The sequence below is a fragment of the Peromyscus eremicus genome, chromosome 4 (assembly GCF_949786415.1).
Source record: "Peromyscus eremicus chromosome 4, PerEre_H2_v1, whole genome shotgun sequence".
In the NCBI taxonomy this organism is placed as follows: domain Eukaryota; kingdom Metazoa; phylum Chordata; class Mammalia; order Rodentia; family Cricetidae; genus Peromyscus; species Peromyscus eremicus.
The window spans coordinates 118,056,348-118,069,335 of record NC_081419.1 but is presented as its reverse complement, the minus strand read 5'-3'; the positions used below and the strand labels follow the sequence as shown (position 1 = coordinate 118,069,335).

The 12,988-nt window shown below is 43.0% G+C and overlaps 1 protein-coding gene across 3 annotated transcripts; it reads right to left on the bottom strand.

Moving 5' to 3' along the window:
* Positions 1–3,354: 3,354 nt before the first annotated feature.
* Mgme1 (mitochondrial genome maintenance exonuclease 1) lies at positions 3,355–12,958 on the bottom strand. 3 transcript variants are annotated; one of them, XM_059261549.1, is made up of 5 exons: positions 12,846–12,958; positions 11,427–11,999; positions 6,194–6,410; positions 5,018–5,150; positions 3,355–4,726 (listed from the first exon to the last, which is right to left on the bottom strand). In XM_059261549.1, the coding sequence occupies exons 2-5, from the start codon at positions 11,932–11,934 to the stop codon at positions 4,565–4,567; spliced, it is 1,020 nt and encodes a 339-aa protein (XP_059117532.1). In that variant the 5' UTR covers positions 11,935–11,999; positions 12,846–12,958; the 3' UTR covers positions 3,355–4,564. The 3 variants fall into 3 exon arrangements, with proteins under 3 accessions (XP_059117532.1, XP_059117531.1, XP_059117533.1); XM_059261548.1 differs by having other exon boundaries at positions 12,805–12,929; XM_059261550.1 differs by lacking the exon at positions 12,846–12,958 and adding an exon at positions 12,504–12,730.
* Positions 12,959–12,988: the final 30 nt, after the last annotated feature.

Genomic DNA, 12,988 nt, shown 5'->3' with positions numbered 1-12,988 from the left:
CTTTTATATTTATCGGGCTTGTAGGGGGGGAAGAGGAGGCAGAAGGAGATCAGTTCTGCCCTATACTCAGGGCTGATTGCTTTGGAAAGGTTTCCTTTAGGTACCAGCGCAAAACACATTAAGCGTTTCTTTAAAAATAGATGTTTGGCTATTCCCCTGCTTCACTTTTCTGCATCTGGGGGAGGGCAGGGTAAGTTGTAATCAAATGTTAATTGCTCAGGTGGAAAGCTGCAGTGATTAGAACAAATTACCCCCTTCTAGCGCCTCTTAAAGCTGGTAGGCAAATTGGTTACCTAGAAACACAGTCTCACTAACCAACCTTCTTCCTGTATTTGCCAAGGTCAACACATAAAACCACAGGGTCACATGCTGACAAATTTCCCTATAACTTAAAAATAGGTTCTTAGAGGTTAATGTTCTCAGACCGTCACAGGCTAATGGCTGCAATGAAGGGGTCAGGTCTGAAGGGAGGGTAATTTTGCATTAAATTGAAATTGTTCTTTATTGTCAGTGCCTCCCCCATTCTAAAGCAGCAAATGAGTAGAGTTACATCAGGTTGTTGCTGTAGTACTGGGGCTAACCCTATGCCCTTGTACATGCTCCACTATGGAACTATATCACCAGCCCTGAATTATATTGGAAAAGAGAATATAGTGAGCTATGTCTCAAAAACTAAGAACTACCAAATCATATCTCATATTCCTGTAAGGAAGCAGGGATGGCTCAGTGAGCAAAGACACTTGCTATCAAGCCAGACAACCTAAGATTCCCGGAACTGGGGCTGGAGAGGTTGATGGCTCAGCAGTTAAGAGTACTTACTGTTCCTGTGAAGGACCCAGGTTCAGTTTCTAGAACCCACATGGGTTTACAACCACCTGTAACTTCAGATCCAGGCTTCTGATGTCCTCTTCTAGACTTAGTGCGCGCGCGCACACACACACACACACACACACACACATTTACAAATATTCTTATTAGATTCTTTTCTATGTGTTTGGCCTGCATGTATGCATGTGTACCACATGCGTGTCTGGTGCCTGTGGAGGTCAGAAGAGGGCATTAGATCCCCTGGAACTGGAGTTACAGATGGTTGTGAACCATCATGTGGGTTCCAGGAAACAAAACCTGCATCTCTGGAAGAGTAGCAAGTGCCCTTAACCACTGTGCCATCTCTTCAGCTCTGTGAAATCAACTTTTCAGAAAGAACAAACTTCCCAGGCCCCACGTGGTGGCAAGAGAACCAACGCCAGGAAGCTGTCCTTTACTTGTAAGTGTGCACCACACATACACACGTCCTTTACTTGAAAGTGTGCACCCGCACATACACACGTCCTTTACTTGTAAGTGTGAGCCCGCACATACACGTCCTTTACTTCTAAGTGTGCACCTGCACATACACATCCTTTACTTGTAAGTGTACACCTGCACATACACGTCCTTTACTTCTAAGTGTGCACCTGCACATACACGTCCTTTACTTCTAAGTGTGCACCTGCACATACACGTCCTTTACTTCTAAGTGTGCACCTGCACATACACGTCCTTTACTTCTAAGTGTGCACCTTCACATACACGTCCTTTACTTCTAAGTGTGCACCTGCACATACACGTCCTTTACTTCTAAGTGTGCACCTGCACATACACATGTCCTTTACTAAGTGTGCACCTGCACATACACATGTGCTTTACTTCTAAGTGTGCATCGCACATACACAGCATGACAAATGTTTTCAAAGGGTAAACTGTTTTAAAACCTTCAATAAGTGTGCTATGGTAGTGCACACCTGTACTCCCAGCCCCCAGGAAGCTGAAACAGGGGGATTGCCATGGCTCAACTAGGTACAGCTGTATAGAATATCCAAGGCAAGACTGGGCTGGCTACGCAGTGAGACCAGACCCTGTTTCAAAATAAGAACTTTAATATATAAAACATTTTATACTCAGAAAACTCACTCCACTGGATTTTAATATATATCATTTAGAGGGAAAGGAGGCATCCCAAAATAAGTAATATTGTCTCTGAAGTTTGGCTTTATTGCTCTATGCCTTTAACAGTGATCATTTATTTCTTCTTGAGTCTCACTATTTTCCCATGCTGGCCCTCACCTTTTGGGTTCAAGACGTCTTCCTGTCTCAGCCTTCAAAGCAGCAGGACTTTTATATGTGATACCATGTCCAATTAAGTTTTTTAAAAAATGCCCATGTGTGTGAGTATGTAGATGTGAGCACAGGTGCCCTCAGAGGCCAGAAGAGTGCTTCAGACTCCCTGACTCTGCAGTTAGACTATTGTGAGCGCCGTGCGGACAATGGGAACCAAGCCTGGGTCCTCTGGACGAGCAGCCAGGCACTGCTCTCAGCCTTCGAGCACTTCTCCAACACCTCTCCTCATCTTTTAAAAATGTGCATTTGGGGCTGGAGAGATGAGGGAAGTTAAAGGGCCCCAGTGCCCATGTCTGCCAGGTCACAGCTGCCTGTCACTCCAGGTCCATCCAGAGTATCTGATGTCCCCTTCTGGCCTCTGTAGACCGGGCACACACAGAGACATATACTCATACAGATAAATAATAATTGTAAAAAATCTTTAAAATGTCCTTATCTCTTTCATCAGATTGAGACTTCAACCGATGTTGTATGAGTATCAATACTGTGGACAAGCTGTGAGCCCTTAAGGAAGGAATTCTGCCTTGGAGCTGTGCTTTCACAGTACTTATACCGACATTTTTCAAGTCAGCCTTCAAATAGAACTCAACACCAGTAACTCTCCAGGGAGCAGCTACTGTGCTCTCTGGCCCTCTGGCATGGACCACTGTTGGAATACAGAGCCCTATAGTTTGTCAAGCCAATAAATCTTTTTTTTTTTTTTAAGATTTATTTATGTAAAATGTTCTATCTGCATGCATGCCTGCAAACCAGAAGAGGGCACCAGATCTCATTATAGATGGTTGTGAGCCACCATGTGGTTGCTGGGAATTGAACTCAGACCTCTGGAAGAACAGGCAGTGCTCTTAACCTCTGAGCCATCTCTCCAGCCCCAATAAATCTTATCTTTTCTTGGTTCACTTCCTCTAGTAAACCTAACACATTTTTCTATCTACATCTTACTGACTTTGTCAGGTAACTATGGTTGAGAGCTCACTTAGAATACCTTCTTTTATGTATTTATATAGAACTCAGTAGGCTACTGGGCTGGTGGCAAAGTTGTGGACTTAAAAACAAAGTGCAGGGATTAGACACAATAGTGGGGCACATGCCAAGAGTTTGCTCCTCAGCACCACAAAAAATAGATAAACAAATGAAAGTAAAGTTCAAACAATTTTCAGGCCCATGAAATTACCCCATAAAGACACCTTTAAATAAAAACAAACAAAACTTTTTATTACTCTATTATTTTTTTCTTTAAAAAAAGCTTATTACTCAAGACTAGCCTGGTCTACAGAGTGAATTCCAGGACAGCCAGAGGTACACATAGAAACCCCGTCTCAGAAAACAAAACAAAAAGTTCATTTTGTGTGTGTGTGTGTGTCTATGCATATGAGTACGGGTGCCCTCAGAGTCCAGGAGAGGGTGTTAGATTCCCTGGAACTGGAGTTACAGGCAGTTGTGAGCTGCCAGACATGGGCACTGGGAACCAAACTCTGGTCCTCTGAGAGACTAGGAAGCATTTAACTGCTGAGTCAGCTAAATACCTTTTAATTTTTTTTTAATGACTAATGAAAAGTAAATGTGATTACAGAACCTATAATTTTAAATTAGTAGTGTAACTTAAACTCTACGAGGTTTACTTTATAAAATAGAAAACCCTCTCCCAGGGAAATAATGGCATTTATTTAACTTTCCCAAATTCAAAGACAACCAATGATTACCTACAAACACAGGGGGAAAAAAGTGGATTATCAGTGTTGCTCTTAGTTGAAAACCCCCACAATAGTATTTTTTTTTTTTTTCTTTCTAGTACATGGCCTGCTGACTGACATTAGAAACAGGGTACTAAAACCCTAACAATGGTGACCACTGCTGGGGCTTATCTGTATGGAAAAGGATCTGGCCAATGATGTGCTGAGTGTTCTAGCTTTCTAGTCAGCCAGGTTTACTCTGGGCCAAATAATCACATGTGAATGAATTCAATGTTAAGAAGAAGCTTTCCCCTAATGATATAGGAGTCCTACTGCATAAAGCACCTTGCAGGAACCTGTTACAGTGGTGGTGGCTGATGTGCTCTCCCTCTACACACCCTGGCAGTGTGTGACCCCTCCCCTCCCTGAGAACCCTAGGGACATGCTTGGCACATGAAGCTTCACTGCCTTCTGATCTCAATTCAAAGACTAGACATTCTGCCAGGGACACAAAAAGATTTGCAAGAGAGTCCGGAAGTCACCAAGGTGACTGCCAATCCTGTGTGCCCTCTTCTCAGGTAGGTAGCAGTCAGAGGTATGATAGCTGGTCCAGTGCTGACTTCTGGACTTTCTAGCTTCTCAGCAGCAATACATCCCAACAAATTACATCTTCAGTTTATGTTAACGTAACTCTCAGATTCACTGAATGTTCCCAAGTAATATCCTGGCCTCTAGTCTGGCTTTGGAATACTTTGATTCTTTTGTTTTTCTGCATATTCTTCTAGTCGAAGAAGCCACTTGGCCCAATACTTGGAACAGAGTTCTTCATCCATGAAGTGAGGGTGGGCAGGGGACCCGTCTTTATAGGCCACCACAATTAAGCCACACTGAACCTAGAAACAAACACAGCACAGCTTCAGTATTTCCTCTTGTTCCAGGGCAAACTATCCAGTGCTAAGTAGTATCTCCACATCAGTTTCTAATATGGGCTAGTTAAAGATTTCACCAGGACACAGAGAACACAAAGATGGTAGATAAGACACTGAAGAATGGACTGTGCTCATTAAGCAAGAATGGGGATGGTGAACAGTCCAGGAAGGGAAGAAGTGCTCTACAGGTGAGTAGAGTAAAACCCCAAAAAACACACACAAAAAGCTTATCAAGCAGGAGCTCAAGGTTCTGACCTGAAAACTGTAGTGGGCATCATGGTTTACAGCACCCATATACGCCACAACTTGTAGTGGGTTGTCATATGTATTTCGAATAAAAGGTTTTGGTTTTTCTGATGTCTTCCAATCGATCACACACAGCTTGCCTCTAAGGAGAATCCAGAGGAAGTCTTTGTAAGTAACAATTCAAATTGAAAACCGCGCCTTGCTGCCAAGTCTGACAACCCAAGTTCAATGCCTGGGAGAGCATGGTAGGAGAGCAAATTCCCAAGGTTGTTCTCAGATCTCCACATGCACACCATGGTGTGGGAGTGCACACGCGTGCGTACACACACACACACACACACACACACACACACACACACACACACGATAAATAAATAAATAAATAAATAAATAAAAATGTAATTTAAAAATCCCCTGAAGCCAGGGGGTAATGGTGCACACCTTTAATCCCAGCACTCAGGAGGCAGAACCAGGTGGATCTCTGTGAGTTTGAGGCCATCCTGGTCTAAATAGTGAGTTCCAGGACAGGCAGAGTTACATAATGAGAACCTTGCCTCAAGAAACTATGTAATCAGAGGTTCAAATGCCACACACACAGATTCTACACTCTTTCCCCCACATCCTGTTATTGCTCACATGCTTTATTTGGAATGGGGTATCTGTAGAAGATAGCCACCCTTGGAATCTGGAATGACTGGGGGAAAACATTAACAGCAGCAACTTAGAAACTGTAGCTGGTTCAGAATCCTTATCATATCAGCCACTGCCTGGAAGCCAGGAAGAGAGTACATGTTCAGGGCCAACAGATCACTGTCTAATCTTTGGGAAAACAGGAAAAAAAGGTGGGGAGGGGTAGGAAACCAAAAGAAAACAACACTGATTAAAAGGGAAACCAGAAAAGAGCGTGCAAGAACCAATTGGGCCTTTCAGCTGGCATCTTTCTTGGAGAGAGGGGAGAAGGGACAGGCTGGAAGATAAGCCATGCTGGGGCTATTGAAAATGCACCTTTCCCTCACCACTTTGATTTTCATATGGCACAGAGTATGCAGCTTCCCTGCTGTATCCTCCCACCTCCTGCCCTATTCTCACTTCTTTACTTTAAAAAGGTGGAGGCCACAATTCCTCCACACATCTTCCAGTGGACGTCACTATACTGCCCACTGATGGAGACACTCTTGTACTTACTGGTACTCAGCCACACAGTCCAGCAGCCCTACATACTTCAAGGCCTCGTGCTTGACAGCACTCTCCAGAGCTTGCACACCACTGATTTCTTTCAAAATATGCTGGACACTTTTGATATAGCCACACTGGAGGTGCTCTTCTCTCCCTTTTAAGTTCTCCTGGGGTGAAAGTATGCTTTCCAAAGCTTCATGGAACTGTTTGCCTTGTAAAAAGATGTCTAAAAAGAAAGTCAAGGAAAAATAAAAACTGAACCAACCAAAACCAAACCAAAGCAAGATTAAAATATATACATATAATAAATATATTATACACAGGTTATCTTTAAATGGCAACCCCTTAGACACAAAATTTCAACCTCTTTGGATTTTGTAGGCAGGGTCTTGTTTGTACTATAGGCTAGCCTTCAACGTGCGATCTTTACTTAAGCATCATGCGCTGGTATATGTAACTATACCCTGCAAAATTCAGTTTCCTGTGAAACCCAAGAATGCACTCTCCCTCCTTCCCCGCCTCCCCCCACCCCCCAAGACAGCGTCTCACTATACAGCTCTGGTGTCCTGGAACTCACTCTGTAGCCCAGGCTAGCCTTGAACTCACAGAGAAAGTGCTGGGATTAAAGGCATGTACCACTATGTCTGGCTTATCTTTATCTTTAAAAAAATTTTTTTGAAAGAGTTTAAAAGAAAAACCACAGGGCAGGCAAGCTGTAAATTTCTTTCTTCCCCTTTTTAATGTGTAAGAATGTTTTGAGAAAAAAAAGACAAAAATATACAGAAAAAAAAAAAAGACAAAAATATACAAAAAAAAAAAAAAAAAAAAAAAAACCCAAACAAACAAACAAAAAAAAGGCCGGGTGGATAAGCCTTTAATCCCAGCACTTGGGAGGCAGAGGCAGGCAAATCTCTATGAGTTCAAGGCCAGCCTGGGCTACCAAGTGAGTTCCAGGAAAGGCTCAAAGCTACACAGGGAAACCCTGTCTCGAAAAACCAAAAAAAAAAAAAAAAAAAAGAATGTTTTGCCTTAATATCTGTTTACCACATATGTGTGCCTGTTGCCCATGGAGGCCAGAAAAGGGCATTGGAACTCCTGGGACTGGAGTTACAGGTGGCTGTGAGCCATCACATGGGTGTTGAGAATCCAACCTGGGTCCCCTGGAAGAGCAACAAGTCCTCTAAAACACTAAGCATCTCTCCAGTACCCAAGTTGTAAATCTTGGCAGCTGCCCAGAGGAGGGAGGGAGAGGAAGAGGAAGAGGGACAGCCATTCCTTTCTGAGATAGCCAGGGAGGTTTGGCAAGCAGCCATGAAAGAGTGAAAAAGCCAAAAGTACCAGAAAAAAGCATACAGTCTCTGGTCAGTGTCCAACACACACACACACACACACACACACACACACACACACACACACACGGGGAAAATTTAAAATTTTGAGTCAGAATTCATGAAGGTGGCAGATCTCACAGAGCCTCATAGTAGCTCAGTGGAGACTGCATGGAGACCATGGGCTTCTGGGAAGGAAAAATACATTATTTCATTAAAGGGATAATTATTCCTTCCATTTCTTAGCATAGTATTAGGTGACTATACCTTCCCGAGGAGTGGTCCCTTAGTCAAGCTGACTGACCAGTCCAGCTGAATAAATTCTTCTGTTTTGTGTAGGTTGTAATACTAGGTTTCCACCCAGGTCGGAAGGAGATTTCATACTCTTGAGCAGAAGGAAATAGCTTTCACTTAGTAGACCTTAATGGAGCCCTGACTAAGGCTACAGTTACAATGTTTGCCTAGCAGGCACAGCTAAGCCATCTCCCTAGCCTTCTTTACATTCTTTTAAATTAAAAAAAAAAAAAAAGGAAACATTAACATATTTAATAAACACAAGAAATGCTATGTTGTCACTTGATCGTTGGTAAAGGAGAAGGAAAAAGAGGGTGCACTGTTAGGCTAGGTAGTGGCTTGGTGCTTTCAGGCATTACTTAATTCGCATACAACTAAGCAAGATAATGAAATGTGCTCCTCCACTAGCCTAGGCTGTCCTGTTTACCCAAAGCAAGAGGACCCTGGCATAAGACTCTTCCTAGCAGAGCAAGGAGCTAAGTAAGTTCAGGGAGTATTATTTAGATATGCACAGAGGCACAAGCTTGCAGACAGACCCACAGAAAGAGGAAACAATCTCATTCAAACGAGGTCATAGTAAACCATACTGTGTTTGTCAAGTTTACAGACTTTGAAAGGCTAGTTCTACAAAAGCAAAAATTAAAATTGCTCCTGGGAAATTACCAGAGAGGTAAATGGAATTCAGTTTAGGAGGTAAACTATTCTAACTCCACATATCCTTGGCCCTGTTGAAATTATCTGCATGTGAAAGGCCTACAAGAAATCTAACCCTGATGGAATTAAAATTTAAAAAGATGCAGTGTTAGCCTGCATACTACTTAATGAATCAGAAGACAACCTTGTTAAAACAGGAGCGGGTAGTTAAGTAGCAGAGCACAAGGCCATGAGTTTAACTATCAGCACTATCAAATAATACAAAATTACTTCATCCATTGCCATGCAAATAGGTCATTCCCAGCTACAGACCTATCCTGGCTAGATTCTTCACATATATGTAACCATGAACATCTAGATCTGAGGATCCCATGAATTTTAGGCTCAGAAAACATTAACAAGACTCAACTTATAAAATTTAAAAACATTTAAAAATAGGTTAGCTGGGCATGGTGTGTGCCTGTGATCTCCGCAGTTGGGAGGAGGATCCTAAAATTAAGGTCAACTTCCTTTCTCCTACCATTGCATGAACCCATATGACTACCCCCTTACTTGAAAGTGAATTTGCTCATTGCTTAAAGCCCGTATTAAGTTAACAGAGAAACACAGTAGAGCCTTAGTCTACCGCTGACTAGGAAATTGTCTGACTGGACAGTGAGTTCAGTCAGTTCCAAATAGAAGCAAGCAGGTCACCAGTGTGTTTCTTTACTCTGTCAAGGCCTATCTATACAACCCAGCAGCTTTGTCTTTCATTTTTTAAAAACATTAACTAATTAATTTAGTGGGTGTATGTGTATGCACTCCTGTGTGGAGCTCAGAGGATAACCTGCTGGAAATGGTTCTCTCCACAGTGATAATTCTGGGGATCCAGTTCAAGTCCTCAGGCTTGGCAGCAAGTGCCTTCTCACATATGGAGCCATCTTGCTAATGCTGCCTTTACATTTCTTACTAATAATTTTAGGATTCCTGACAACTAAGCCATTCTTAGTTTAAGGAAAACCAAAACAATTTATCATGAGGAAATTATCAACTCTAAATTCTAGTGGCACAAATAAAAAACTTAGAATGTCGTTACAAGGTTTCCATTTTGCTTGTTTAGAAAGCAGAGAAGAGTTTAGTGGTTATCATTAATCATTAAGAAGGTACTCCTGGCATATAATCCTTGCCCCTCACAGCTGAAGAATGTTATAAAGGAAAGCCTTAGTCACTTTAAAAAATATTTATTTCATGTGCATTGTGCTTTTGCCTGCATGTATGTCCGTATGAGGGTGTTGGATACTCTGGAACTGGAGTTACAGACAGTTGTTAGCTGCCATGTGGGTGCTGGGAATTGAACCTGGGTCCTCTGGAAGAGCAGCCAGTGCCCTTAACCACTGAGCCATCTCCCCAGCCCCACCTTAGTCACTTTTGCCATCTCCAGGTACCACCTCTATAATTATATGCTTAACATTGTTTTGGTATTTTTTCACTAAAGACCTAAAAATAAAGACAATAATCTTAAAAGTGCTCATGTTACTAGGGTACATATAATATTCTTGGGGAGACAAAGGCTAAGGAATGTTTATGTAAGCCCCAGTTTTAACCAAAGACATCTATATAATCCTTATGAGACCAGCTCATCCTCCCATGCCAATGGTTTGCTCCCAACTCCCAGCTCCACCACCAGCAGGGTCTCCTTATATAGTCCAGCCTGGCCTGAACATGTGATTTTACTTCAGTCTCCTGAGGACTACAGGTGTGCACCACCATGTCTGACTCAAAATTCTATTTTTAAATAGAATCTGCTTCCTTTGTTTCCAGACAGGGTCTCACTACTCTGCTTTGGAACTCACTCAGTAGACCAGGCTGATTCACAGAGGTCTATCTGCCTGCCTCTACCACCCTAGTGCTGGGATTAAAGGTATGTGCCACTATGTCTGGCTTAAAAGGACCTGCTTTAAGGAAGCTACCCTCACTTGTCTAATAAGTTAAGAGTCGAAGGCTGCTGAATATGACCAAAACACATTGCACAAACGTCTCTAAGAACTAGTAAAAAATTTAAAAATAAGAAAGCTGAAGGTTAAAGTTTATTTAACTAGTTTCAAGTCAAGAACATTTGATCAGTCCAATTAGTCAAAATATAAGTGGGGATCATGTGTTCTGGATTGTAGCCAGTCTTTAAACTTAACTGGTCAATTGACACTGATAAGTAGAACAATGGGCAATAATTAGATTCTGAGAAAAAAAATTATTAAAAAAGTAGACTTTTGTCAAGAGATGGAAAAAATGATAGTTTGTTTACAAATCAAATGCATTTTTATGCAAGTTTGTCAGGTAACTTGACCTCTATACTTACATTTTTTTTTCTTTTCTGTAAATACAGTTAATAGCAGCTAACAGAGGGATTAAGTGATTTAGAAGATATGGTGGGCATGGTTCTGGCAGGCCTTGCTCTTCTCTCCCATTAGATTACATCCCTAAAGCTAGCCACCAAGGTCTAGTCCCTTATTTGGCCACTTCCTTTTTCCTGAGGCTGACCACCAAGGTCCAGCTATCAAAGTATGGGAAGTCTAGCAATCAAAAGCCCCCTTTAGCTTGCCTAACTAACATGCCCAATTAAAATTAAACACAGGGTTTCCCCTTGTACCTTTATAAACTGCCATTTTCCTATGGGCCACATCTGTCTCCTCTCTATCCAGAGGCAGTCCTTTGTCCTTCCTGGACAAATATTCCTGCCCCCTCTCCCTCCTCCTGTGTTTGTCTCTCATTCTCTGTCCTTTATCCCTCTGGGGCAAATAAATCTCCTCTGTGCTGAGAACTTGGCCTTAGGAGTCCTGAGCCGATACTTTTCCTTTCAGACATGAAATGCTATTTATACTATTTGAAAATAGGTCTTCAGTTGTTTTTTAAGCCTCATATTTTTTGGACAGGAATGCTCTATATCCTAGAAACCAGTGACCACACATAACCAGAAATAAAAGAATTACTTGAAGTATATTCTGCAAATCCATCTTCTCCCAGCTCCAGAACCATCCGTTGTTTCCACCTCTCCAAAAAGAAACTCTGCTCTGGTGTCATGGTCTGCTGAAGGATGCGTGTCACACTGGGGATCACATTTCTTTGCAAAGGGATCTTCAAAGGACCTGAAGAAACACTTGTGTGTGGTTTCACATTTCTCTCTTCATTGAAGATAGGAAACCAGTTCTGTGGAACTGCTCTTGCCTGCTGCTCTTGCCCTGGAGCCTTACGCTTACTCACAGGACCATAGAGTACATCGTCTTCCTCCAACAATGACTCCGGGGTCTGGACCGGGGCTCTGGACAAGACGGACCGTACTAAACGAGAATACTTGGCCTGGTCTACTGCTTCGTAAGAGTTCTTTTTCTTCTGGCCACACAAATAAGAGGAAGTGGAGAGACTCACAAGAGGGCTTGGTTTTACGGAAACTGCGTTTAAACTTCTAAGTAACCTGCACGTGGTCAGAAATGGCTTCATGTTTAGACTTTTCCCCTCTCACTTTCCTCTAGTCTGTAATGTTTAAAAGCATGCTGTATTCTTATCTAAAAAAGAAAAAGACAGTGGTGTTAGGTTTGAGATGTTTTATATATTCAAACCATCAAAGTGAAGAATCACACAAGAACAAACATCAAAAGAGCATACACTAAACTGACATTTGGAGAAAAATCGTTTCCAAGAAAGATTCACTACAATTACAAGAACGAGCATTCGTTAAATGTCACTGTGTTGGCCGTTGGGGACAAGACACCCTAAACCATTAGTCTGAAGTAATGTGACAGGGCCTGGTGGCACTGGCCAGGAAACTTAGTACCTGTGAGATCGAGAAAGGATGATGGTGAGTTTGAGGTCAGCTTAGCTTTGTCTCAAAAAACAAAAACAAAACACCCCCGCCCACCACACACCCACCCCCAAACCAAACTCACAAATCCTACTCAACAGTTAAACACCGGCACCTATATACAAAACTTTGTTTTTGTTTTTCGAGACAGGGTGTCTCTGCGTAGTCCTGGAACTCATTCTCTAGACCAGGCTGGCCTCGAACTCACAGACTGCCTCTGCCTCCCGAGAGCTGGGACTAAAGGCGTGCGCCACCACCGCCCGGCCCAAACTCTTTATTAAACACTCTGTACGGGCATTTCTCGTTAATTCCTCACACCCTTTAAAGTGGGTGCTATTATGACCCCGTGGTACAAGACTTGGGACAGGAACCCCTGCAGGTCACGTGTCGCAGGTAAGGCTGCAGGGCCCAACAACGTAATGGCGGGGACAGGGCAACTGTGGCCCCTCGTGCTCAGGGAAGGGACTACTTAAATAGACGCTCGGCCTACTGCAGGGTTCCGTCTGTACCTGAGACACCACCACGTTTTGGAGCCCAGGGCGCCACCAACCTCTCGGGACCCGTACTTTCATGCGTCCCGCGCTTTTCCCCGAAAGAGAGGCGTCCCCAGCATGCACCGCGCCGTTCACGCCTCACCCGAGGGGCGTTCCTCCTCCCCTGAAGCCGAAGCACGGGCGCCTCCGAGCCTCGCGT

Excerpts from the sequence above, each read along its gene's own strand:
- Mgme1 (XM_059261549.1), bottom strand. The coding sequence starts at position 11,934 with ATGAAGCCATTTCTGACCACGTGCAGGTTACTTAGAAGTTTAAACGCA. Across the intron at positions 6,411-11,426 it reads ATTTGCAGAATATACTTCAA|ACATCTTTTTACAAGGCAAA; the intron begins GTAATTCTTTTA and ends CTTTCTTTTTAG. Across the intron at positions 4,727-5,017 it reads ATGCCCACTACAGTTTTCAG|GTTCAGTGTGGCTTAATTGT; the intron begins GTCAGAACCTTG and ends GTTTGTTTCTAG.